At 33.6% G+C, this 23,379-nt stretch overlaps 1 protein-coding gene across 10 annotated transcripts in view; it reads left to right on the top strand.

The window, feature by feature from the left end:
- Window positions 1-23,379, top strand: part of SNTG1 (syntrophin gamma 1) — an 813,791-nt gene that overhangs the window by 638,650 nt on the left and 151,762 nt on the right. For all 10 annotated transcript variants that reach the window (XM_074318426.1, XM_074318425.1, XM_019712572.2 and 7 more), the window contains one exon: window positions 20,690-20,819. In XM_074318426.1, coding sequence (XP_074174527.1) covers window positions 20,690-20,819 — 130 coding nt within the window. The remainder of the gene's footprint in view (window positions 1-20,689; window positions 20,820-23,379) is intronic.

Raw genomic sequence — 23,379 nt, 5'->3', positions numbered from 1 at the left:
TGAGAGGAGAGATCAAAAGATACATAGAAACAAATGAGAATGAAAATACATCCTACCAAAATTTTGGGGATGCAGCGACAGCAGTTTTAAGAGAGAAATTTATATCATTACAGGCCTATCTCAAGAAAAAAGAAAAATCCCAGATAAATAACCCCACGTTACAACTTAAAGAACTAGAAAAAGAAGAACAAATGGAACACAAAGTCAGCAGAACGAAGGAAATAATAAACATCAGAGCAAAACTAAATGAAAGAGAGAACAAAAAGACAATACAAAAAAATTAATGTGACAAATAGATGGTTCTTTGGAAAGATTAATGAAATTGACAAACCCTTGGCTAGACTCACTAAGATAAAAAGAAAAAAGACACAAATAAACAAAATCAGAAATGAAAGAGGGGAAGTTATCATGTATGCCACAGAAATACAAAGGACCATCCAAAAATACTATGAAGGACTATATGCCACCAAATTCAATAACCTAGAAGAAATGGACAAGTTCTTGGAAACATATATCCTTCCTAGGCTGAATCACGAAGAATTGGAAAATCTAAATAGATTGATGTTATTTAGAAAATCTAAATAGACCAGTAAGGAAATTGAATCAGTCATCTGAAACTTTCCCAAAAGCAAAAGTCCGGGACCAGATGGCTTCACTAGTGAATTCTACCAAACATTCAAAGTGGATCTAATACCTATCCTACTCAAACTCTTCCAAAAAATTGAAGAGATAGTACTCCCTAACTCATTTTATGAGGCCAACATTACCCTGATACCAAAACCTAGTAGGGATAACTCAAAAAAAGAAAATTACACACCAATATCTCTGATGAATACAGATGCAAAAATCCTCAGCAAAATTCTAGCAAATCGAATACAACAATGAGTTAAACAGATTATATACATCACTACCAAGGGAGGTTCATCCCAGTGGCACAAGGATGGTTCAACACATGCAAATCCATCAATGTGATAGAACTCATAAACAAAATGAAGAACAAAAATCATATGATTATGTCAATAGATGCAGAAAAAGTGTTTGACAAGAAAAGTGTTATCCATTTATGATAACATCCATTATAACAACATCCATTTAATAAAATAGGTATAGAAAGAAAATATCTTAGCATAATAAAGGCCGTATATGACAAAATCTCAGCTAATATCATAATTAATGGTGAAAAACTGAAGCCCTTGGCCCTATGTACAGGAACATGACAGAGTTGTCCCCTATCACCTCTGCTTTCCAACATAGTATTGGAAGTCCTAGCCAGAGCAGTCAGGCAAGAGAAAAAAATAGAAAGCATCCAAATTGGGAATGAAGAAGTTAAATTGTCACTCTTTGCAGATGACGTGATGCTAGAAGAGGGTAAACTGGGTCAAATATATGGTGATGGGGGGAGAACTGACTCTAGGTGGTGAACACATAATGTGAGATATAGATAATGTATTATAGAATTGTACACCTGAAATCTGTATAACTTTATTAACAATTGTCATCCTAATAAATTTTAATTTAAAATAAATAAATAAAGTATTTCATACCACACACAAACACAAAAAGTCTTCAATTTTGTTTTTTGTTTTATGTTCAGGTAAAGAAAGAAGTCATTAGGGGCCAGATCAGGTGAGTAGTGAGGGTGTTCCAATACAGTTATTTGTTTACTGGCTAAAAACTCCCTTACAGAGAGTGCCTTGTGAGCTGGAGCATTGTCGTGATGCAAGAGCCATAAATTGTTGTCAAAATTTCAGGTCGTTTTTGTCTATTTTTTCACGCAGCATTTTCAGCACTTCCAGATAGTAAACCTGGTTAACTGTCTGTCCAGTCAGTATAAGTTCATAATGAATAATCCCCCTGATATAAAAAAAAAAGTTTAGCAACATTGTTTTGACTCTCGATTTAGACTGACGGAACATTTTTCGTCATGGAAAATTGGTTGACTTCCACTGTGCACTTTGACGCTTTGTTTCAGGATCGTATTGGTACACCCATGTTTCATCACCAGTGATAACATGGCCCAAAACATTGTCTTTCCTCTACAAAAGGTCTTGGCAAACTTCGACTCTCCTTTGCTTTTGTTCATGGTGAGCTCCTTCGGGGCCATTTTTATACACACCTTTCTTATGCCAAGATTTTCAGTTAAATTTTCCTTTTCTCTATTAATGCTTACTTGTTCTGCTATGCTTCTCACAGTCAGGTGACAATTTTGATGCACAATTTGATGAATTTTTTGCAATGTTTTCATTAGTTCTGCTCATTACTGGCCACCCTGACCTCTCTTTATCAGTGACACATTTTCTCCTCTTAGAAAAATGTTTATTCCATTTGTACACTGCCATTTTCTTCATGGTATTATCTCCATAAACTTGAACTAACATGTCCCTGATTCTTCCTCCACTCTTGCCAAGGTAACAAGAAATTTAACATTTTTTCATTGCTCTAATTCAAGCTCAGACATTCTTGTGGCAGCACACAAAAACATGCAAGAACAATAATGAGCTCCACTCAGTAAGACACTGCCATGCAACCACATGGACACAGCCAAGAGTCAGTGATATAAGAAGGTTATGAAACCTTATTGAACTGTTTGTACAGTGCTGCCAATGTAAGGGCATGGTGGCAAGTTTAAAAACTTAATTGTCAGACCTTGTATGCATGGCCCCTTAAGAGGAGCACCTGGGACTTCAGCAGCCCTCTAGCTCACTCAACCACAACCCCTGCTTGTTTCCGCATCCAGTAGTTATGGGTACTTCTTTTCTTGGCTCTGAAACCCAGGTTGGGGAGCCTCCTGTGGGACTGTGACCCTTCGAACCTCTCAATCAAGATATTCCTCCCAATTTTTAACCACCACACATGGTTGTGGGACTAAGCTGTTTCGCCTCTCTACTCCCTCTACCAGTCTTGATGTGGCTTCTTCTCTGTATTTTTCATTAGGCGACTGTTCATCTAGACTTAAGGTGATTCTCAATGATGGTTGCTCTGTAATTTAATTGTAATTTTGATGTGGTCATGACAGGAGGAAAGCACAACGTATTACCTTCTCTGCCATTTTGACCAGATCCTTAACCTTTTTTATTTTTGATCTATGAAATGCACCTCTTCTCAGCTGCACATGCTTGGGTGTTTTTTCTTTTTCTTTATTTGTTTTTAATCCAAAGGAAAAATCTTAGTCTGTTAATTGGATTATTTAGTCTAGTTACTTTTAATGTAATTACTTATATAATTGGAATATCTAACATTTTAGTATATTCTGTTTGTTTGTTTTTGGGTTTTTTTAAATACAGTTTATTGGGGTGAGAATTGTTAGTAAAGGTACATAGCTTTCAGGTATACAATTCTGTATTACATCATCTATAAATCACATTGTGTGTTCACCACCCAGAGTCAGTTCTCCTTCCATCACCACATATTTGATCCCCTTTACCCTCATCTACCACCCCCCTCCCACATTACCCTTGGGTAACCACTAAACTATTGTCTGTGTCTATGAGTTTTTGTTTCTCATTTGTTTCTCTTGTTCTTTTGTTGTTTTTGGTTTATACACCACATATCATTGAAATCATATGGTGCTCTGCTTTGTCTGTCTGACTTATTTCACTTAGTGTTATAATCTCAAGATCCATCCATGTTATCACAAATGGTCCTATTTCATCTTGTCTTAGTGCCGAATAGTATTCCATTGTGTATATATACTACAACTTCTTTATCCATTCATCTATTGAAGGACATTTTGGTTGTTTCCATGCCTTAGACACCGTAAAAAAAGCTGCAATGAACACTGGAGCACATATATCTTTATGGATAAATGTTTTCAGATATTTTGGGTAGATACCCAGGAGAGGGATTGCTGGGTCATATGGTAATTCTTTTCTTAATTTTTTGAGGAACCTCCACACTGCCATCCACAGCGGCTGTACCAATTTGCATTCCCACGAACAGTGTATGAGGGTTCCTTTATCTCCACAGCCTCTCCAACACTTGTTACTATTTGTCTTGTTCATGATAGCCATTCTAACTGGGGTGAGGTGATATCTCATTGCGGTTTTTATTTGCATTTCTCTGATGATTACAGTTGCTGAACATTTTTTCATATGTCTATTTGCCATTTGTATGTCCACTTTGGAAAAATGTCTCTTAAGGTCCTCTGCCCATTTTTCAATTGAGTTGTTTGTTTTTTTGTTGTTGAGTTGCAAGATTTCCTTTATATTTTGGATATTAGCCCCTTACTGCAGGCGTTGTTTGCAAAGATCTTCTCCCATTCGGTTGGTTGCCTCTTTATTTTGTCGATAGTTTATTTTGCTGTGCAGAAGCTTTTAACTTTCATATAGTCCCATTCATTTATTTAAGCTTTTACTTCCCTTGCCTTAGGAGTCAAATTCATAAAAAGGTCTTTGAACCCAAGGTCCATAAGTTTAGTACCTATGTTTTCTTCTACGCAGTTTATTGTTTCAGTTCTTATGCTTAAGTCTTTGATCCATTTTGAATTAATTTTGGTACATGGTGAGAGATAGCAGTCCAGTTTCACTCTTTTGCATGTGGCTTTACAATTCTGCCAGCATCATTTATTGAAGAGGCTGTTTTTCCTCTATGTATGTTTTCTGATTCTTTGTCACAAATTATCTGTCCATATTTATGGGGCTTTATTTCTGGGTTCTCAATTCTATTCCATTGGTCTATGTGTCTGTTTTTCTGCCAATACCATGCTGTTTTGATTATTGTTGTACTGTAGGTCAACCTAAAGTCGGGGAGTGTGATACCCTCCAGCATTGTTCTTTTTTCTTAGGATTGCTTTGGCTATTTGGGGTCTTTTGTGGTTCCATATAAATCTGGTGATTTTTTTGTTCTATTTCTTTAAAAAATGCCACTGGGATTTTGATGAGGATTGCATTAAATCTGTATATTGCTTTGGGTAATATGGCCATTTTAACTATGTTGATTCATCCTATCCATGAGCACAGAATGTCTTTCCATTTTTTTGTGTCTTCTTCAATTTCTTTTAAAAATGTCTTACACTTTTCACCATATAGGTTTCACATCCTTCGTTAAGTTTATTCCTAGGTACTTTATTCTTTTTGTTGCAATTGCAAAGGAATTGTTTTCTTTATTTATTTTTCTGAGATTTCATTTTTAGTATATAGGAATGAAATGGACTTTTGTATGTTGATTTTGTAGCCGGCAACTTGACTGTATTCGTTGATTGTTTCTAAGAGCTTTTTGGTGATCTTTAGGGTTTTTTATATGTAGCGTCATGTCATCTGTAAAGAGTAACAATTTAACTTCTTCATTCCCAATTTGGATGCCTTTTATTTCTTTCTTTTGGCTGATTGCTTTGAGGAGGACTTCCAACACTATGTTGAAAACAGAGGTGATAGGGGACAGCCCAGTCGTGTTCCTGAAAGTAGAGCAAAAGGCTTCAGTTTTTCACCATTAGTTATGATATTAGCTGAGGGTTTGTTATATATGGCCTTTATTATGTTAAGTTATTTTCCTTCTATACCTATTTTATTAAGTGTTTTAATCATAAATGGGTGTTGTATCTTGTCAAATGCTTTTTCTGCATCAATTGATATAATCATATGATTTTTGTCCTTTATTTCATTTATGTGATGTATCATATTATAGATTTTGGTATGTTGAACTATCCTTGTGGTCCTGGGATGAACCCCACTTGATTGTGATGAATAATCTTTTTAATGTATTGTTGCATTCGATTTGCAAGAATTTTGTTTAGGATTTGAATCAGTATTCATCAGAGATATAGGACTATAGTTTTATTGTGTTATCCTTACCAGGTTTTGGTATCAAGGAATTCTGGCCTCATAAAATGAGTTAAGGGGTATTGTCTCTTCTTAAATTTTTTGGTGAGTTTGAATAGGACAGGTATTAGATACTCTTTGAAAGTTTGGTAGAATTCACTAGTGAAGCTGTATCTGGTACCGGAGTTTTGCTTTTGGGAAGGTTTTGGATGACTGATTCAATTTCCTTACTGGTGCTCAGTCTATTAGATTTTCCAATTCTTCGTGATTCAGCCTAGGAAGGCTATGTGTTTCTAAGAACTTGTCCATTTCTTCTAGGTTATTGAATTTGGTGGCATATAGCCCTTCATAATATTCTTGGATGACCCTTTGTATTTCTGTAGCACCAGTGATATCTTCCCCTCTTTCATTTCTGATTTTTTTTATTAGTGTTTTTACCCTTTTTATCTTAGTGAGCCTAGCCAAGGGTTTGTCAATTTCATTAATCTTTTCAAAGAACCAGCTATTTGTCACATTAATTTTTTGTATTGTCTTTTTGTTCCTTCTTTCATTTAGTTTTGCTCTGATTTTTGTTATTTCCTTTCTTCTGTTGACCTTGGGTTTCATTTGTTCTTCTTTTTCTAGTTCTTTAAGGTGTAACATGAGGTTATTTTGGGGATTTTTCTTGTTTCTTCATAGGCCTGTAATGGTATAAATTTCCCTCTAAAAACTCCTGTCACAGCATCCCAAAAGTTTTGGTAGGATGTATATTCATTCTCATTTGTTTCTATGTATCTTTTGATCTCTCCTCTTCTTTCTTCTTTGATCCAGTCGCTCTTCAAAAGTATGTTGTTTAATCTCTACGTGTTTGTGGTTTTTCCTGCTTTCTTTTTGCAGTTGACATCCAGTTTCAAAGCCTTGTGATCAGAAAATATGCTTGGTATGGTTTCAATCTTCACTTTTTTGAGGCTATTTTTATGTCCCAATATATATTCTATCCTTGAGAATGTTCCATGTACACTAGAAAAAAAATGTATAGTCTGATGTTTTAGGATGAAGTGCTCTATAAATATCAATTATGTCCATTTCATCTAATGTGTCATTTAGGGCTGCTATTTCATTATTTATTTTCTGTTTGGATGATCTATCCATAGCTTTCAATGATGTGTTTAGGTCCCCTAATATAATTGTGTTTTGGTCAATTTCTCCCTTTAGTTCTGTTAGTAGTTGCTTGATATATTTTGGTGTCCCTGATTGGGGGCATAAATATTGATGACTGTTAAGTTCTCTTTGTTTAGTCCCCTTTATCATTACAAAATGTCTATCTCTGTCTCTTGTTACCATTTTTTTATCCTGAAGTCTGTTTCATCTGATATCAGTATGGCTACCCCTGATTTTCTCCTGGTACCATTTGCTTGGCGTGTCAATTTCCACCATTTCATTTTGAGTCTATGCTTGTCCTGTAGCTGAGATGTGTCTGTTGGAGGCAGCATATGGTTGGGTTAATTTTTGATACAATCTGCTAGTCTGTGTATTTTTATTAGTGAGTTCAGTCCATTTATATTTAGTGTTTCCTATCATTGTATTTTTAGGTTTCTAAAATTATTTATATGTGAGTGTTTCCTGTCATTGTATTTTTAGGTTTCTGGTAAATCTGTGTCTCCATGGTTTCTTTGCCTTTTTTTTGTCTGTTGTTTCTGTGTGGTGGTAGTCTATGATTTTCCCCTCTATTTCTTGTTTTATTATGTTACATATTCCAGTTGTGGATTCTTTTTTTTTTTTTTTTTGAGTGGTTACCATTAGATTTATGTAAAAGAAAGTTTGATATTTAGAGTATTCCATTTTCTTCAGCATGCTTACTTACTTCATTCCCATATTCCGGTTCAGGTCTTTACTCTCCCCCTTTTTATATTTTGGTTGCCACAAATTATCCCTATTGATGCTGGTCGAATAGCCTCCTTCAGTACTTCTTATAGTGCAGGTTGTGTCTTAGAAAATTCCCTCAGCTTCTGTATGTCTGAAAGGTCGTTATTCGTCCTTCATATCTAAAGAATATCTTTGCTGGATATATTATATTTGGCTCATAATTTCTCTCTTTCAATAGTTTGAATATTTGATTGCATTCCCTACTGGCTTGTAGAGTGTCTGCTGAAAAATCTGATGATATTCTAATGAGCTTTCCATTGTAGTTTACCGTCTTCTTTTCCCTGGCTGCCTCGAGGATTCTTTCTTTGTCATTGATTTTTGACAACTTCAATACAATGATTCCCAACAGGAGAAGGCCTGTTGGGATTGAGATAATTAGGTGTTCTATTTGCTTCTTGGATTCAAGGATCCAGTTTTTTCCACAAGTTTGGGTAGTTCTCATTGACTATTTGTTTGAATATACTCTCTGTTCCTTTCTTCCTTTCTTCTCCTTCTTGTATGCCCATTATTCTTGTATTGCTCTTTCTGATGGAGTCAGAAAGTTCTTGTAGCGTTCTTTCATTTCTTTTAAGTCTCAAGTCTCTGTTTTCTTCCATCCATGTCATTTCCAGATTTCTATTTTTGATGTCACTGATTCTTTCCTCCATCTGGTCAACTCTATACCTAAGCTGGCTATTTCATTCTTTTTTTTTTTCTTTCTTTTATTGTGTTCTTAATCTCCAGAAATTCTATTTGGTTCTTTTCTAAAATTTCAATCTCTTTGGTAGAATGTTCATTTTGTTTTCTGATTGTGTTTCTGAGTTCATTAAACTGCCTTTCTATGTTTTTTTGCATCTCTGAATTTTTTAAGAACTGCTATCCTGAATTCTCTGTGACTTATGTCACATATTTCCATATCTTTAAGTTCATTTTCTGGAGACTTTTCACTTTCTTTCTGAGCTCTCTTGTTGCCTTGGTTATTCATGGCAATTAATGATTTATCATTTCTCTTCCTAGACTTCTACACTAGTGGGTTCTGCAGCAGGTTGATAGGAAGAGGTCTTTCTTTTGTTTTCCAGTACATGTTGGTAGAATGTTTTCGTTTGTTTTTCTCTCTGACTACAGCCTTTTATTCTCTCTCACACTGTAATGTTATGCTTTCTCTACACTATTCCAGCTTCTCACACAATAGGGGGTTTCCTTGGAAGGCAAGCTTCTCCTCTGTGAACAGTTCACCCGGGTCATAAGGCACCTCCTCTATTTCAGGATGCTGAGAGCTTTTGAAGTTCCAAAGTTCCTCCTGCACCAGATTCAGAGCCCATGTATTTCAGCAGTTCCGTTTATTCCTGCAGGGATCCACCCAAATATGTGGGGGCAGGGGTGGTGTGGGTTATTAGAGGTGGCCCAGAGAAATTGTGGTGAACACCACCACAGCCAGTCCTGCTTCTACAGCTCCCTCCCCTTTGCCAGAGCTAGTTGGGCTGTGAGTCTGTGTCTGTGGACCACAGTTCTCCAAATTGCAAATATTCTGTTCTTTTGATCTGACACTGCTACTGTTCCTCTTCTAGCACTGGACAGGTTGGAGCGGGGCGAGCTTGGGTAGGGTGGGGAAGGGCCGGCTAGGCTCAGTGCTTAGGGCTTCCCTTCTCTGCTCAGCAGTGAGTGCTTAAACCACTGTTTTCAGTCTTCTTCCCTCAGTCTTTGCTCAGAGGTCTCTGCCGTGAGCATTGGGTTCAGCCATGTTCTACACTGGCCCCTTGGCCCTGTGGGGCATAAGCAAAGCCCTAGCATTCCGAGTTCTTCCCTGTCTCACAGCTGCTGTAGCTCCGGAATGCAGCGAGCTTGAAACACTGAGCTAGGTCTGCGTCCTGCACCCACGCGGCCCCATCTCCACACTTCTCCCTTCTTTCTTGTCCTGCTCACGCAATTTGCCCACCTTTAGGTGATTTCAATAGTGTGCCTTTTAGTCTTGCCTGTCTGCTGTGCAGGGAATGCTTTGTGGATTTATAGTTGTTCAATTTGTTGTAAATTCCAGGGGAGATTTCAAGAGGCTCACCTCACGCCACCATTTTTATCTTTAGTATCTGTTTTATATTCAATTCTTTAAAATACTTTTATGATTAAATATTTTATCTTGAGTTAATTGTAGAGTCACATGCCATTGTAAGAAATAATTCAGAGAGATTCCATTTATACTTTACACATTTTCTCAAATGGTACCATCTTGGAAAACTGTAATACAATACCACATTCAGGAAATTGATATTGATAAAATCAATCACTCATTCAGAGTTTATGTGTGTGTGTGTGATTGTATTTAGTTCTATAGAATTTTATCACATGTGTATGTTCCTATATTCATCAACACAGTCATGATATAGAAGTTTCATGACAAGAATCCTCCTGTTGCCTTTCTATCAAACATGCCAGCATCACTCCTCCTCTACCATGCCCCTAACTTCTGACAACTACTAATCTCTTCTTCATCTCTATTACTTTGTCATTTTAAAAGCATTATATAAACAGAATATTGTAGTACATAACTTTTTTGGTTTGGATATTCTCACTTTGCATAATTCCCTGACAATTATTTCAATTCATTGCATTTTTCAATTGTTTACCTTTTGTTATGTCTGAGTAATATTCAATTCATAAAAATATGTCCTATTTTCAACTCTGAAGTGTGTTAATAATGCAGAACGTTGCAGTCCCGGTGTGTGTGTGTGTGTGTGTGTGTGTGTGTGTGTATTTCTGTTTTGGAAACAGTATTTATCTCTGTACTTTCTGTGTTAAGCATATTTTATGGCTCAAAAGTGCTTGATAAATGTTAATTAAATAAATAATAAGGAGGAAGAATTTCATTTCTAGTTTGTTTTACTAGTAGGAGTATCATCTACTGCATGCTTATTATAAATTATGGAAATTAATAGTATTGAAATGAATTTTCTACTAATTTTAGAAAATTTCCAATGATAGCAGAATTTCTATTGTCCTTTCAAGAACACACAGCATTTTTCTCCTGAGGTGAGAACATCTGAGATGATGCCATACGGGGCACCTATGGATGAAATTCAGTATCTGAACAGTAGTTTAGGATAGGGGTTGTGAGAACTATGCTTGCAATAATGCAAGTACCTGCTTAAATAGGTTTGTAACAATAGAAAGAAGTATGAATCTGCTTCATAGTAAACACTCAATTCATGGTTGCTCATGGAAGGGTGGCACTTTCAGTAATGTATACTTTTGAAGATCTGAAGAGGAAACAGAAACAGTGAATGTATGAAATAGAAAAGAAGTAAATGGAAGAAGAACTAAGTATGATATTATGATATCAGAGAAGCTATTTCAAACAGGTTTGTAAAGAGAAGAAAATGGTTGATCACATCAATGACAGAAAGAATATGTTAAAATGACTGAAAAATAGTGATCAATTCTGGGGTGATTTGGGGTAGAATAATTTTTGGAACCAACTGGATGAAAAACAGTTTTGTTATAAGAATATTATTGATAGTAAAGAAAGAGAACCAATGTATAAGGTTATTGTATTTATAATGTGATGAGGAAAGAAGAAGAGGCATATAAATTTCAAGGTATATCATGTTCATGGTTAGTGATTAAGGAGAGGGAGTCAATATCAAAGATGGAGACAACATCCCTTTTTTGGTGTGTCATGGCCTTTGCCATTCCATTGCTGTATTTTTACATGTGGTTCTACACATGGGGATCCAGAGTTATTGAACTGACAAATAGATAAACACATCCACAGGAACTGTGTTCTATGTAAACCAGGAACATTCAATGATTTTCAAAAAATATTTAACTGAATAAAATTAAGATACTACTTGATTTTACCTACTTTTTGAGCAATGCAAGTGTCCCTATGTCTAGCACAATCTTCATATATACCTCACCTTTTCACCTTCTTACACAATTGTACTGTGATGTTAAGTAAGAAATTGCCAAAATACCCTTAAGATACACAATTCTCTCTTTAAAAGCTCAAAACTCTTATAGACAGCTCTAGAGCAACTTTGCATAGGTTTTACAAACTGGAGAAAATTGTCTTGTCAAAGATTTCCTACTGGTTTCATTTCTGAAGTTTGTGACATATTTATTCAATGATACAAGACTACATTTTAATTACATTTTAATATTTCCCATAGACAGAAAAGAGAGAGTCTCAGGGAACTTGAGTATCTCTGGAAAATAGAAAAAATAAATAAGTAAGTAAATAAATAAATAAATAAATAGGGACTAACCATTGAAAGAGCAATATTCCAGTACACATTAGGCTCAGATGAAAGATTTTCTAATTGATGAAATGAAAGGATATGTATGTCAAAAACCCATGAATTATGACAAAAATAGACTAAAGATATACAATGTGGTGCTTCTGCTGCCTGAAAACTAAATATTCAAGAGTTGTAAGGCAAAGCTGTCTTCTCAGAATGACATAGAGATGGAGGGATTCAGGAATTAAAAACGGACAGATAAGCTAAGGAAGATATGTTATGAGGAATAGGACTTTCTTATTTTATCAGGAAGAGATAAATAAAATGACTACTAGGTGGCAAATAATCTGCAATATACAATGCTGACTGCTGTGAGGGTAGAAACATAGTAAAGTATATAAGAGGAAATAAACAACCTGATTCCCAGTGACCAATTATATTGTGACTCCTTTTCACAAATTATTCCTTTGCCAGAGAATCCTGGCACATTAGGAAAAATAGGCTATACATTGAAGTTATTAAGGGCTAGATATTAGTAATGTAGGAAGAGCTGGAGGTCAAAATGACAAGAAATTCTAGGGTGGGGAGAAAAAATCACATAATTGATATGGATGAACAGGGAACCCAGTCTTGGTAGGGATACAGAATCCTAAATGTATTTATGGGCCAGACAACTGGAAGGAGTAAAAATAATAAAATAAAATAAAATAAAATAAAATAAAATAAAATAAAATAAAATAAAATAAAATAAAATAAAATAAAATAAAATAAAAATAAGAAAAGTTAATTAGGTTAAAAAGAAAGAGGTCAAAGAACAGAAATATCAGAATTCAAGCTGAGGAGTGAAGCTGTCTTGAATTACAACTAGGTCTCAAATTAGCAAAAGCAGAGATTGCTAAAATAAAATGGGGATGGATAGTTTTGCACTTACAAATTAAAGTTCAGAGTACCAACACTGAGCTAGTACTATGAGCAATTAAAATGAACATACATGGTCCTTCCTCATGGAGCTTACAGCCTACTAAGAAAGAACAGTATGTAATATATACAAACAGAGGTTTAAGAAACACAAAGAACAAAGACTACAATAAGTGGGTGGGGAAAACTGAGAGTACTCAAGTGGAAGAGATTTATTCCAAATACCTGGGTTACAGAAAAAGTCATGGACTAGATGATATCTGAGTTAACTTTTTAAAATTTGAATTGTATTTGACAGGTAGAAATAATGCAACAAGCATTTTTAACAGATTGTCAGGTTTTAAGAAGTGCAGTCACAGGCTTCAAAATACAATATAATGCAACATTAACCAAGATAGACCAAATAGTAAGCCATAAAACACACTGAAAATATTTAAAATAAGAAAAATCATAAAATGTCTGCTCTTAGAGCACAGTGGACCTAAAATAAGAATTAATAACAGAAAGATAACTGAAAAACACCCAAATACATGAATATGGAACAACACACTTCTAATAGCACATGGCTTAAACAAGAAATCTCAAAAGAAAATTTTAAAATATTTTGAAGTAAATGAAAATGAAAATACAACTTATCAAAAATTTTGGAATACAGTAAGAGCAGTCCTTAGAGGAAAAATTTATAGCATCAGATGCACATAATAAGAAATGATATAAAATCAATAAGTGAAGTTTCCACTTATGAAATTAGAAAAATAAGGTAAAATTAAATCACAAGTAAAGAAAATGAATAATAAAAATTAAAGCAGAAATCAATAAAATTGAAAACAGGAAATCAATAGAGAAAACTAATCAAAACCTGGGTTCTTTGAAAAGATCAATAAAATTGACAAAACTCTAGCCAGGCTAAGAAAAAAAAAAAGAAAGACAACAAGCTCATAATATTAGGAATAAAGAGAAGACATTGTTCCAAATCTTCACAAATTATTACATCATCATTACAAATCTTATGGACATTAAAAGAATAATAAAGGAATATTATGAACAATTTTATGCCTACATTTGATAGCCTAGATGAAATAGGCCTATTCCTTGAAAGAAAAAATTTACCAAAACACACACAAGCAGATAGAGGAGCTGAATAGGCATATTTCTATTAAAGTAATTGAATCAATAATTAATGAGCTTCCAAAACAGAAAGCACATGGTCCAGCGGGAATGCCACAAAACTTTAAGAAAGACATCATACCAATTCTCTATGATCTCTTTCATTGGATAGAAGCAAAAATAATACTTTCTAAATCATTCTTTGAGACTCTAATGCAAAAATCAGACAAAAGCATTATTAAGAAAAACAAAAATTAGAAATGCAGACCAATATCTCTTATAAACATAGAAGCAAAAATTCTCAACAAAATATTATCAAATTGAATCCACCATTGTATAAACAGAATATACACTACAACCAAGTATGATTTATCTCAGCTATGTAAAGCTAGTTCAACATTAAAATAATTAATTAATGTTATCCATCAAATCAACAACCTAAAGAAGAAAAATCACACGATTATATAAATCTGTGTAGAAAATGCATTTGACAAAATGTAACACTCATTCATGAAAAAAAAAAAAAAACAACACAAGAAACCTCTCAGTAAACTAGGAATAGAGAAGTTCCTCAACTTCATAAAGGATATGTACAAAAAAATTACAACTAACTTTATATTCCGTGGTGAGAAACTGGGAGCTTTCCCACTAAGATCAAGAACAAAACAAGAATGTCCTTCTCACCACTCATTTTTAACATCATGCTTTAAGTCCTAGCTAAAATGAAAAAGCAAGAAAATAAAATAAAAGATATACAGATTGGGAAAGAAGATACCAAACTGTCTTTGTTTGCAGATGACATGATCATATACATAGAAAATCTGAAAGAATGAACAAAAGAATACTCCTGCAACTAATAGACAATTATAGCTAGGTTGCAGGATACAAGGTTACTATTCAAAGCCAATAACTCCTATATATAAGTAATGAACAAGGAAATTTGAAATTAAAATCACAATAGCACCCAAATAAATGAAATACTTAAGTATAAGAAAATATGTACAAAATCTATATGAGGAAAACTACAAAACTGATGAAGAAAATAAAAGGAGAATTAAATAAATGGAGAGATATTCCATGTTTATAGATAGGAAGACTTGGTATTGTGAAGATGTCAGGAGGGTTAGGGTTAGGGTTAGGGTTAGGGTTAGGGTTAAGGTTAGGATTAGGATTAGGGTTAGAGTTAAGTCTTCCCAACTTGATCTATAGATCCAATGCAAACTCATTCAAAATACCAGTAAGTTATTTTGTGATTCTTTGGAGAGGCAAAAGACCCAGAATAGCCAGCACAATATTGAAGGAGAAGAACAAAGCTGGAGGACTAATACTACCCAACTTTAAGACTTACTACAAAACCACAGTAACCAAGACACTGTGGTATTGCAAAGTAACAGATAAATAGATCAATGGAAGAGAATAGATAACCCATCCTAGACTCACATAAACATAGTCAAACAAATCTTTGACAAAGGAGCAAAGGCAATATAATGGAGAAAACAGTCATTTCAACAAATGGTGCTGGGACAGATGGACACACACACACACACGAATCTAGATACAGATCTTACACTTTTCACAAAAATTAACTCAAAATAGATCAAAGACTAAATGTAAAACACAAAACTATAAAACTCCTAGAAGATAACATAGAAGAAAATTTAGATGACCTTGGCAATGGTTTGTTGGATATAAAAGCAAAGACATGATCTATGAAAAAAATAATCAATATGCTGGACTTCATCAAAGTTAAAAACTTTTTCTCTGCCAAAGACAATGTCAAGAGAATGGGAAGAACACCCACAGACTGGGAGAAAATACTTACAGAAGACACGACTGTCAAAGAGCTCTTATGCAAAATATACAAAGAACTCTTAAAATTCAAAAATGAGAAAAAAGCTACCAAAAAGTGAGCTAAAAATCTTACTAGACCAAGGAAGATATACTATGGTAAATAAACATATCAAAAGATGCTCACATCTTCTGTCATCAGGGAAATGTAAATTAAAACAATAATGATATATGCACCTGTTAGGGTGTTGAAAACCCAGAACACTGACAACATCAAATGCTGGTGAGGGAGGATATGGAGCAACAGGAAATCTCATTTATAGCTGGTGGGAAAGAAAAAATAGTACAGCCACTTTGAAAGACTCTTGGTTGTTTAATGCAAAACTAAAAACTCTCTTACCACATAATCCAGCAATCACAGTTTTTGATATTTACCCAAAGGAGTTGAAACGTATGTCCACCCAAACACAGATATTTATAGCACCTTTATTCACAATTGCCAAACTTGAAAGCAAGACATCTTAGAGTAGGTGAATGAATAAATAAAATGTGGTACATCCAGGCAGTAGATTATTCAGTGCTTAAAAGAAATTAATGATCGAGTCATGAAAGGACATGATGGAACAATAAATGCATATCACTAAATGAAAAAAGCCAATCTGAAAAAGCTACATACTTTATGATTCCAACTATGTGATACTATAGAAAAGGCAAAACAATGGAGACAATAAAAAGATCTGTGATTGTCAGAGCTGGGGATAGTGGGGTGTTGCTATTTATGAATAGGCAAAGCAGAGAGAATTATTAGGCAGAGAAAATACTCATTATAATATAATGAGAGTTATATGTTGTCCAAACCTATAGATTGTAGAACACCAAGAGTAAACCCTAATGTAAACTTAGGACTTTGGTTGATAATGATGTGTCAATGTTGGTTCATTAAACGTAAAAAATGTACCACTCTAGTGGGGGTGTTGATAATTGGGGAGGCTGTGCATGTGTGGGGGCAGGAGGTATATAGGACATTCTTCTTAATTTTGCTGTGTACTTAAAACTGCTCTAAAAAAGTTTCTAAATATGTGAGGTATGCTAGAAAAATGTTGCCATGTTTATTTTACATGCAAAGAAGTTGGAGGTCAGAGAGTTACATAACATTAAGTTACTTGTAATAACCATACAGATAATAAACGGAGTGGGATAGAAGGAAATTTTAGGCATATGACTTCATGTGTTATATAATCAACAATGAATCAAAACAATAATTATTGTATTAATCAGAAATATATATGTTATATACTATATATATACCATATATATTATAGATATAATATATATATATATGTGGTATATTGAAGGTTATTTATATATTAGTATAGTGAACAGTGTATTTTTCATACAAAGCTTAAATTTTTATTTTAAATAAATAAACCTAATTTAAAATTCAGCAACATTTGAGAATAATTTTTATTGCCAAGGCAATGACCAAGAATCCCTAGAAAAATGTGAAAGATACTGAACAGAGAGTGGAAAAAGAATCTGTACTCAAAACGTAAGATTATCTAACTCTTTAATTACATAACTTTTTTCAACAAATATGTGTGTGTGTGTGTGTGTGTGTGTGTGTGTGTGTACTAAGTATCATAATTTTTTTGGGGTATCCTCAAGACTGCTAGAAATGTTGAAGTTTAATGTCTTACAATACTAAATAAACGGGTAATGGAGTTTACTGATTTCAGAAAATATATACCACAGTGTGAATGTTTAAATAAAAAAAAAAATATTTCAGTGAAAAACAAGTTGCCATTAATCCCCCCTCAAAATACTCCCCCTTGCTTCAAACAACTTATCCCATCATTCTTGCCACTTTCTGGACCAGTTCTGAAAGTTCTCTTTCATGAGTGTCTTTAGTTGTGCTGTCGTGGCTGCCTCAATTTCCTGAATTGATTCAAAATGTTTATCTTTCATGGTCATTTTGACATTGGGGAAGAGCCAGAAGCCGCATGGTGCCTGATCAAGTTAATGATGTGGATGAGGACACACTGTAATGTTTTTGTTTGACAGAAATTGCTGTACCAGACGCAGTGGTGACATGGAGCCTTTCCATTGTGATCAGAAAATATGGTGAATGCTGCTGCCAAGTGCCATCCAAAGAAAAGGCAGGGGTCTTCAATACGGGAAGTTGCGCGTCAAACCTTAGTAACAGTGTGAAACTGTTTCAACTTGTTCAGTGCAGTGAGTCGGGTGTGAGCTATGGTTGAGAGAAGGTGCATTTTAAAGTGTGCCATAAACCATCCTCCATCGTGACAATGCTCTATGTCACACATCACTTCTGGTATATGGCAATTTCTGTCAAATGAAAACATTATGGTGTGTCGTCATCCACTTTATTCCCCAGATCTGGCACTATGCGACTTATGGCTCTTCTCCAAAGTCAAAACGATTCAGGATATTGAGGCAGCCATGATAGCACAACTAAAGATGCTCACAAAGTAGGACTTCCATAACTTCTTCAGAAAGTGGCAAGAACAATGGGATAAGTGCATTCAAAGCAAGAGGGGATATTTTGAGGGGGATTAATGGCAATGTATCTTTTACTGTAATATTTTTTTATTTAAACATTCATTGTATTGTTCGATTATTTGATACCTTGTACAATCAAATAATATGAAACAATTTTGTTTTTCAATTATCTTCACTCAAAGAATTACATTCTGTAAAGGCTACAAATAAAATAAAAAGCACTGCAGTTCTTATTAAATCCTTAATGAAATAGTAAGTCCATGTGGAGACATTCTCACTAAATGCTCTCAAATACTGCTATCAAGACCGTATATTAATTGAACATTCAAAGGAAATGTATTCATACAGCTTCAGTAAAAGTATTTGGATCCCACCAGTTACCCCATAAATAATTGTTAAATTGCAAAGTATATTATTTTTATTTTCCTTTAGGGGAAATTGAGGCACAAGTGGACTAATTAATCAATACTCTCACTTATTCAATATTAGAGGCAGAACTATGACCCAAGTGGCAATCTCTATGATCAGCCTATTTTGCAAGAAATCTTATGTAAGCAAAGAAACTGTTCAAATAATTCAGTTATAGTCATGAGAGTTTCCATCAAATCAACCTTAAAGTGAAAACAGAATGTAAAAGTGATATATATGAATATATAGTCTAGGTTTATAAAAGGTTAGTCTTCAGAATCATTCCATCTAGGGCCGATGTTACATATATAATATAGATTGTAGATTTGATGTAAGTCTATTAACTGTAATCAGCTAAAACTATCAAACTGCCATGACTCATTTAAAGCAGAAAAAACAAGTATGTCAAGACATGTTTTAATTTGTGGTTCATTAAGTAATGCTTATGATGATCAGAGAATAGAAAGAAGTGTATATTGTTAATCTGAAATTATTTTAATTTAACTCATTTTCCATGGACAGTTGAACTTCTTTCTGGATTTTAAAAGTCCTATTCACTGTTGAATATCAAAATTAAAGCTAAGAAAATTATATAAAGTTGTAATATTCTTTTCATGCTATGCATATTTTTTTCTTTTCACAAATTCCAAAGAACATTATTTCAGAGAGAAACAATAGTTGTACTTCCTGAAGGCTTTTCACGTAGTTTAAGATAAAACAAAAAAAGTGTATTTGAACACTTCCTTGTTATCAGTTGAAAGTGCTTGGTCAAAGATATGAGAGCAAATTTCTCTAAAAATATTAATAATTTGGATGCAGACTATCTTAGAGGAAAAAGTTTAATGTTGAAGTTTAATGCCTAGTTCAGAGATAGGGACTGGTTCTTATGGGAAGAAAGAGCGACACAGGCCTAGTGATGAGACTGAGCCAGACATATGCTCTGTGGGGTATACTTTGTTTGGGGAAATAATAGCATGTCTAATGTCAACAAATATCTAGTTACAAAACTCAGAAGAGGCAGAAAAGTATTTATTTGGAATATGTATATATTTGGAATATATATATATATATACATATATATGTATATATATATATATACTTTTTTTACATAGCTTTTGAATACTGAACTACAGAATGTTTCTATTGCATTATAATTGGCTGGAATTTAAATATACTTTGTACATTTTCTAAAGTGTTATACAACAGAATAATTCTTAAGCATGAGACATTTGGTTACCTTTTATTCATTTTGGGTTTTTGTCTATTCCTGTTCATTAAGCTTATATCTGACCATGCAAGAACTTGATACAGGAAAAAAAAAAAAAAAAGAAGTCAATCATCAAAGCTTTATGAGCTTCTTTAAATTCTATAGCATTTTGGTAAACAACTTATTTAATTATCTCCAATAACAATAACAAAAGATCATAGGGATATTTAGACTGGCCATTGCATTTTAAGGAAAAAGTTTAATTGCCATTGAAATACACAACATTCATGTAATTTACAGTATGACAATTTAGACCTGAAGAGAAGCTGTGATCTCTTTCCCAAACCATCTCTGAGAAGATAAATTAACTGAAATCAAAAGTCGTTTACCAACTGACAAAATGCTAGGTCATGACATCAAGTGAATTTTTTTTATATATGTTTATATTTCTGGGTTTTTAAAATGTGATATTTCAATTATAAATCAGAAGATGCATTAAAATTGTTAAGCGAGGATGATAGCCAAAATAATGGCTGAACTTTTACGTATAATTTCATGATAAACTGAAAAAAGAATCCTAAAATATCTTAGATATTCTTCCATTTACATAATATATATTTTATAACCCAAAGTTTTTCCAAATTTATCTAAATCTTAAGATGCTTTCTAGTAATTCAAAATTATATATTGTCTTAATGTGTCTTTAGTGTTCCATTTAGAAACAGAGATATTAAGTGAAGTAAGCAAATATGAATTTGAAGCTGTATTTGTATTGTATGAACGAAGAGCTTTTCAACAGCTACTATTTCAAGTTGCAAATATATAAATAAGATAATGTTTTGATCTGATTTGTTCTGACATATCTATAGGCAGAATGCTTTTCAAGTCATTGCTGTGGATGGGGTCTGCAGTGGGATTATTCAGTGCCTCTCTGCTGAAGACTGTATTGACTGGCTACAAGCAATAGCAACTAATATTTCAAACCTCACAAAGCACAATGTAAGTAGTGATTCAAGGGATACATGACCATAGAGTTTCTCCCCTTGGTGAATTCCATATACATATGGAAAACTCTGCATCAACTGTTCGGTTTTCATCTAAGAAAATCCATCATGAAAGTTTTCTGGAATACTAATAAAAAGAAAATCACTTTATCCTGAGAGTTTTAGCCCAATTTATCAGTTCCAGAATAGTTACACACATAGGTTTCCATTCAGAAACCTGCTAAACATCTACATTAGTTAAATGAGAATAGATATTTAGCATGTAATCACTAAATACCGGTCTCTATTTCTGCCTCTATTTCTATGTCTAGATCATTTATCTATCTATCATCTATATAAAAGCATTCTGGAATGAATTTCAAAAATATTGCTGATTTTCTTTTAGTGACCTGAGAATTGCAGGTAGAAATTATCAAAGGAGTTGGAAGGAATGGTTAAAAGAGTTAGCATGGACACTGAAGATATTACCTAAGACTACACTGGTATAGGAACAGTCCGAACACGTCATTGTGGGATCTGGTAACTTGCATATAAAAGCCATGTCTATATTACTAGGAATGGCTTCTCTACTTTTTCTCTGTCTTTCTACTTAAACATTTTCTTCTTTCCCCATACCTGTCTCTTTATTATTACTATTTTCTCTATCACTATTGATTGATAACTTAAATTAGTTTAACAAAATATGCAAAATCATAAACCTCACTTCATTGAGTATTAATGCATATTATTTAAAATTATTTGATCTTAATTAATTTAAAAAAATAGATACCACCCATGGCATAATACTGTCCTCTTTCCACAATTGTTCTATGCCATTTTGGAGCATTTAAGAAGTCCTATGGGAAATTCAGAGGTCTGATATATAAATAGTCAATTGAAAGTATATAACTTTTTCACTAACTCATGAGCATATAAAACTCTTCACATAAATGACCCTCCAGACCCAAATATCTTTGCACAGATTTTGCTTTGAAATCTATAAAAGATTGTGATAAATATATATATATATATATTTAAATATATTTAAAATATATATATATTAAAAATATATATATATATATATTTTTTTTTTTTTAAATACGAAGACCATTAGCCATTAAAGACAACAATATCATCATATACAACTATGCTTATTTCTCCTAGTGGATGTTGAAGGGATTTTCTGGGAATGGAATTGATAGGCATGGGATATGTACATGTTCAACATTTGCTGTTAATGCCAAGTGTTTTCCAAATTACTTGTAATTTACCTCCTTATTTTCAGTGACTGACAAATCTTTTCCCAGAGATCACTGGAACAATTCTTACTATCCTATCTTTTTAATTTGGGGCTATTTTGTGTGTGTGGAACTGTGTCTCATTGTGGTATAAAATAAAAAGCAGGTGTATTTTTTTCATGGTGTCTAAATAGGTCCAACTAAACAAAGCCTTACCTGGAACATCACTCAACAACGAGGCCTGGCCTCGGCATGTCTGGCTTGGGCAAGAATTACCTGACAACACCCAATCATTGTTAATATGTTGATATAATACAGGAACAGCAAAAGATGACAGAAGGTTTTCAGATTGACTGAAAATAAATAAAAAGTAAAAAAGCAGCATTTCTCTGAGGATCATTCCTCTCCTCATCCCTTACTCCTTTACATGGGTGTTCCAGGGTTAAAAAAAAGAGAAAAATATCTTGTTAGAGTACTGACTATTTCATTACATGCAATGAATAGAGTGCCCCAAATAAGCTTAGATCTTATATTTATTAGGAAAAAAATTAAAGAACAGAAAGTTAAATTTTAAATCTAATGTGTTTCTCTTTACCTAGATACAAATTTATATCAACCCTAAATCCTAGGAATTCTGTTATAAAAATTGTTTCTTTCAAATGTATGTTCAGTTAGAGTGCTATGACCCCCAAAAGCAAGCTAATGAAAAGTTAACACTATATTAATTAAAAGAAAACACAAAAAACAGCAATGGTGTAGGTATAAATGCCACTGTCCCCTGTAAGCACAAAAAAAGGAAGAACCAAATTTCATTGCGTGTTTTTCATAAGTGTTCAGCATCAAACTTAGGAAAGCACACAATTCTATCTATTGTGTTTTAGCTATATCTAGTATGATGATGTTGCCGTTTTATAAGTTCTTTTTGTTCTTTAACCTTCCTGTGGTTATACTCCAATTGCATGTCCTTTGATCTTGTAATTAGTCTTCATTCAAAAGTACTAATGATTAAAACACACTCTCATATCTGTAGTGCTACATAAATGTTGAAAACTTATTATCCATAGTAATAATATGTAAACATTAGATTGACTTTAGTGATGGTATAATGACTATATTGATATCATTAATACTATTAATATAGAACTAAATATCTCTATATTTGCAAATACTCTGAGGGCATGTAGGCCTTTATAAGTCTGACTCTGAATAATTTACCTGTTACTAATATGTGCAAAAGAAAAATATTGAGACAACTATCTAAGGAAATTCCAATCTAAAGATTAGTGTGCATAAGAATGATTTTGAGAGATTTCTGGTCAAGGTAGCAGAGTAGATAAA

Source organism: Rhinolophus sinicus, linkage group LG14 (assembly GCF_036562045.2).
Source record: "Rhinolophus sinicus isolate RSC01 linkage group LG14, ASM3656204v1, whole genome shotgun sequence".
Taxonomy (NCBI): Eukaryota; Metazoa; Chordata; class Mammalia; order Chiroptera; family Rhinolophidae; genus Rhinolophus; species Rhinolophus sinicus.
This window is presented reverse-complemented; position numbering and strand designations above follow the sequence as displayed.